This window comes from Nicotiana sylvestris, chromosome 5, assembly GCF_000393655.2.
Source record: "Nicotiana sylvestris chromosome 5, ASM39365v2, whole genome shotgun sequence".
NCBI classification, from domain to species: domain Eukaryota; kingdom Viridiplantae; phylum Streptophyta; class Magnoliopsida; order Solanales; family Solanaceae; genus Nicotiana; species Nicotiana sylvestris.
The window spans coordinates 62,045,041-62,050,999 of record NC_091061.1 but is presented as its reverse complement, the minus strand read 5'-3'; the positions used below and the strand labels follow the sequence as shown (position 1 = coordinate 62,050,999).

The 5,959-nt window shown below is 39.3% G+C and overlaps 1 protein-coding gene across 1 annotated transcript; it reads left to right on the top strand.

Annotated features, from left to right (window-relative positions):
• Nucleotides 1–358: 358 nt before the first annotated feature.
• On the top strand, nucleotides 359–874 carry LOC138868725 (uncharacterized). Its single transcript, XM_070146292.1, has one exon. The coding sequence runs from the start codon at nucleotides 359–361 to the stop codon at nucleotides 872–874; it is 516 nt and encodes a 171-aa protein (XP_070002393.1).
• Nucleotides 875–5,959: the final 5,085 nt, after the last annotated feature.

The following is a 5,959-nucleotide window of genomic DNA, read 5'->3' as shown; positions in this document are numbered from 1 at the left end:
TAAATTTGATGTTAATTAGTTAGTGGAGTCCGGGGCATTAGCACTATATAGTGCAGCCTTGTATTGATCGACAAATGCAGAAGAATACAATTCTGATTTCTCCTCTTCCTCACTTCATTTCTTCTGTTCTCTAGAGCTTGAATCGAACATGGTATCAGAGCGGGCACTGTAAATCGATCAATCTTCGGTGAGATCCAAGATTTCTGAGCTTCATTTCTTAACCAGCTATGGCGGAGAGTGAAGTCAATTCCTTAGATCATAATCATCCATTATTTCTGGAAGCTTCAGATGCACCGAGTTAGTTTTAATTCCGCTCAAGCTCACAGGCCCAGAAAACTATGCATTGTGGAGTAGAGCGATGAAATTAGCACTCCAGGGAAAGAGCAAGCTGGGATTTGTGGATGGATCATGTGTGAAAGGCATGTATAAAGGTGAGTTGACAGAACGATGGAAGAAATGTAATGCAATTGTTCTTTTATGGATTGGTAGTACTGTCTCTAATGAATTGATTCCTAGCATCGTATATGCATCGAATGCAAGAAAGGTTTGGGCTGATTTTCAGGAGAGATATGATAGACCAAATCTATCTAGGATCTATCATCTATTGACTGCTATTGCAACTCTGAGTCAAGGGACTGATTCAGTTACTATCTACTATTCTAAAATGAAAGATTTGTGGGATGAATTGGATGTAATTGCACCTTTAGCATCATGTGACTGTGAAGAATCTAGGCCATCTATAGAGTTATTGATAAACATACGATTACTGCAATTTCTCATTGGGTTGAATGAAAGCTATGGGAATATTAGGAGCAATGTTTTAGCTAAGAGGCATGTAATCACTGTGAATGAGGCTTATGCAATAGTCACATAAGAGGAAAGCCAAAGAACCATGGGGGTAATAGACATATTGAAAGATCCACTCACAATGATGGCAGGAAAGAGTCATGAGTTCAGACAAAAGAGGCCAGGATTAGTCTGTAATTACTGTGGTTATAAAGGACATCTCAAGAAAAATTATTACAAGATAGTAGGATATCTACCAGATTTCAAAAGAAAGAAGAAAGGCCAACACACAGGATGAAGGAGCTATGTAAACAATGCAACCACCAATTAGATGAAGCAGGAGGTTATGATGCCAACTCAAGGAAATTTCTTTACTGAGGAACAGTATAAACAAATAGTGAATTTATTGCAAAAAACAAACACAAGTGACTGTTCTACAAATATTGCAGGTATTATTGCTTTAATGGCAAATGTAGCTGCTAATGATCATATTTGGATAGTTGACTTAGGTGCAACACATCATATAAAATATTGCAAGAATGCTCTAAGTAATCTTAAAAGAGCAGACAATATAACAGATGGAGTTCAATTACCAACTGGCAATAAGGCAGACATAACACATACAGGAGATGCAGTAGTGTTAGGAGACAAAACTATTGAAGGAGTTCTATATGTGCCAGATTTTAAATTCAATCTATTATCAGTATCTAAACTTACCAAGCAATTGTGTTGCTCAGTAGGCTTTTTCCCTGATTTCTGCATATTTCAGGTGCTCTACAATGGCAAGGTGATGGGGATTGGTAAAGAATAAATGGATTGTACCTGATAAAAAAGAACCTACCAGTAACAACAACAAGCTTCTTAAAGGAATATGGAGATACAAAATTGTGGCATTTGAGACTAGGCCATGCATCAGCAAAATCTATGGAACATATTTTAGCATTGAGGAATAAGATACACACCGGGGTGCAGGACAATTGTGAAGTATGTCCTTTGGCAAAGCAGTGTAGATTATAATTTCCTATTAGTAGTACTAGATCAAGTGGTTATTTCCAGCTTGTTCACATGGATATTTGGGGACCTCATAAGGTACCTACATATGACAGAAAACTCTATTTTGTTACAATTGTAGATGACTATAGCATATTTACTTGGGTATGCTTAATACAATCTAAGTGTGAAGTAGTTGTTGCAATAAAGAACTTCCTAGCAATGATAAAGACTCGATTTGAAATCACTGTGAAGGTTGTTATATCAGATAATGGTACTAAATTCTTCAATTCTCAATGCAACACTTTATTTGCTTCTCTTGGAATAATACATCAGAGTAGTTGTCCATACACCCCAGAACAAAATGGAGTGGTTGAACGAAAGCACAAACATATCTTGGAGGTAGTAAGAGCCCTAAATTTCAAAGTGCAGTTCCTAGAAGATTCTGGAGTGATTGTGTAAGGACTGCAGTATATTTGATAAACAAGTTGCCTACTAGTGTGTTACAAGGTAAATCACCTTATGAGTTATTATATGAAAAACCAGTGAAGGTTGATCACTTAAGGGTATTTGGTTGTTTGTGCTATACAAGTAACCTACCTAAGAGTGATAAATTTACAGTCAGGGCAAGAAAGGTTGTTCTTATTGGATATTCAGAAACTCAAAGGGTTATAAGCTATATGATCTTGAGAATATGAGCATATTTGTTAGCAGGGATGTGGTGTTCAAAGAGGAGATATTTCCTTTTAGCAATACTACATGCCCAGATGATGCAGATGATCTTTTTACTTCTCAAAATTTATTGGAGGCAGAAGAGATGCAACAATCACATCCAACTATGACTCCATCTACATCTCAGAACATACAACCACAAATTGAAGACACTGCTACAACAGCAGGAGAAATCACAAATGATGCAAGAGTTCTAGACAATGTCATATCAGATGGAGAACATGAGAATGCTCAAGTGAATGGCAATTTTATTGATGGCCAAGCAGCTGAGCCAACAGAAGCCCAACAACATTCTTCAGAACCAACAGAATTTGAACAAGTAGTTGAGGCAATAGAAGCTCAGGAGCACTCTTTGGAACCAACAGAGGAAACAAGTGTACATCCTTAACAAGCATCTGCAGATGTGGGAACTAGGAAGTATGGTCGACAAGGAAAGCCTTCCATTTGGCTTAAAGATTACATCACTACTATTAGAACACACACTAACAATTCCTACTCAATTTCTAATGCCATCTCCGATGATAATCTATCCCCTGCATATCAGCCCTATCTTAGTGTTTTTTTAGTCTTAACTGAGACACAGTCTTTCAAGGAAGCTGCACATGATACAAGGTGGATAGAAGCTATGAACCAAGAGATCAAAGCACTTGAAGACAATCATACCTGGGAGGTGGTGGACTTGCCAGAAGGTAAGAAGCCAATTGGTTCTAAGTGGGTATTCAAAATCAAATACAAGTCAAATGGTGAAGTTGAGAGGTTCAAGGCACAACTGGTTGCAAAAGGATACACTCAACAAGAAGGGCTAGACTATCATGAGACATTTTCCCCATTTGCAAAAATGGTAACTATGAGAACTGTCCTTAGCATAGTAACCTCAAAGAGGTGGATCCTATATCAAATGGATGTCAACAATGCATTCCTACCAGGTGATTTATATCAAGAGGTGTACATGCTCTTGCCACAAGGTTTCCAAAGCCAGGGGGAGAATAAAGTTTGCAGACTAGTGAAATCACTCTATGGCTTGAAACAGGCTTCGAGACAATGGAACATTAAGCTCATAAATGCCTTAGTAGGAGCAAGATACCAATAGAGTGCATATGATCCCTCTTTGTTTACTAAACAATCAGGACAGGACATTGTTATCATCTTGGTGTATGTTGATGATCTTTTAATCACAGGTAGCAACATCTCCTTAGTAGAAGAGGCCAAAAGTACTTTGCATACCAAATTCAAGGTCAAAGATTTAGGGGATCTTAGCTATTTCTTGGGTATAGAAGTAATGAGATCAAATAAGGGCCTACTGCTAAACCAAAGAAAATATGCATTGGAATTGATTTCTACCATAGAATTAGCTGCAGCTAAATCTGCTTCTACTCATATTGAGACAAATCAGAAATTGACTACCACAGAGTATGACAAACATGTAAGACACAATGGAGATAGAGAATTGCAGGATATAGCAAGTTACTAGAGGTTAGCAGGAAAACTACTCTATTTGACCATCACACGTCCTGACATTTATTTTGTTGTGCAAGTGTTAAGTCAGTTCATGCAACATCCAAAGCAATCTCACATGGATGTTGCACTTAGAGTAGTCAGGTACATCAAAGGCTCACGTAGACTTGGTATATTCCTAAAGAAGGGTCCTATATCACATCTCACTGCCTACTGTGATTCTGATTGCTGCCTAAATACACGAAGATCAATTACTGGATATGTTATAAAACTGGGGGAGTCTTTGCTATCATGGAAGTCCAAGAAAAAGCAGACAATAAGTCGTAGCTGTGACGACCCAAAGGGGCATCACCTGTTTCTAATTGAAATCTGTCTCTGAGGCCCTGAAAACCTCATTTAGAGTCACCTCGATTTGTGTGCGCAGTCCGAGCGCGTAGCCGGAAAGCTTAAACGTGAAATCTTGTGAAAATTTATAAGTTTTTACCTCAAAATGAATAAGTTTGACTCCGGTCAACATTTTGGGTAAACGGACCTGGACCTGTGATTTGACGGTCTCGGAGGGTCCGTAGGAAAATATGGGACATGGGCGTATGCCCGGAATCGAATTTCGAGGTCCCCAGCCCGAGCTATGAATTTTTAAGTGAAATTGTTCTCTGAAAATGTTTAAAGAAAATGGAAATGAAATCTGATTAGAAAGCAATGGTATCGGGCCCGTATTTTGGTTCCGGCGCACGGTACGAGTCTTATATATGTTTTGAATCACTTCTGTAAAGTTTGGTAAAAAAACGGACGTCGTTTAACGTGATCCGGACCCAAATTGGAAAAATTGATGTTTAAAAGGAAATTTGAGAAGTTTCACGGATCTTGAGGCTCAATTCGATGTTCATGATGTTATATTGGTGATATGATCACACAAATATGTTCGTAGGGTATTTTTTAGGTAGTGTGCATGCTTGGTTTAGAGTTTCGAGGGCTCGGGTGAGTTTCTAGTAGGTTCCGGGATGCCTTAGGCTTTAAAAGATCAGATGTTGCAGGTTCAGGAATTTTGACAGGTCTCTGAACCCTTTTGCGCGGCCCGCGAGGAAACGGATGCAGCCGCGGTCGCCTTTGTGCGGTCCGCGGTAGGTGCTGCGCGGCCGCGGTAGGTGCTGCGCGGCCGCGGTCGGCTTTGCGCGGTTCGCGGGGGGCATAGATCCGCAGGCCTTCAGGAAGCCTGTGCGGCCGCGGTCCTTCTTGCGCGGTCCGCGGTGGGAACTTCATAGGGGTATAAATACACGTGAATTTCAGTTATTTTACACTTTTCAAAACCCCAAAACATAAGAGGCGATTTTCCAAACAACTTTTCTTCTCCGAAATGATTGGTAAGTGATTTCTAACTTATTTTCTTCACTTCTTAACATTCTTTTAACATGATTTCAACTTCAAATCAAAGATTTTCATGGGGAAATTGGGTGATGTGGGTAGAACCTAGGTTTTTCTAAAATTAGGGATTTGGACCTCAATTTGAGGTTCGATTTCAAAACAAACCATATATTTAAATTTGTGGGGGAATGGGTAATCGGGTTTTGGTCTGAACCTCGGGTTGCGACTACGTGGGCCCGAGGGTGAATTTTGACTTTTGGGTAAAACTTTGGAAAACTCATTTTCATGCATTGGGGTTGATTCATTTAGCATTTATTAATGTGATTAAGTAACTTATGACTAGATTCGAGCGGATTGGTGGTGGAATCAAGAGGTAAAGCTATAATTGAGACTTGAGTGGTGTTCAAGGCATCGAGGTAAGTGTTTGGTCTAACCCTAGCTTGAGGGATTAGGAGTTGAGTCATATTTGCTACTTGCTTCTTGTTGAGTATGATGTATAGGCATGGTGACGAGTATCTATACGTTGGTGTCAAGCATGGTTGTGGGTCTTAACTTGAAAGTTGTTGTGTTTTTTGAATGACACCTTGTATACTTTAATTAATGATCCTCTATGATTAAGTATTTCCATTAATTG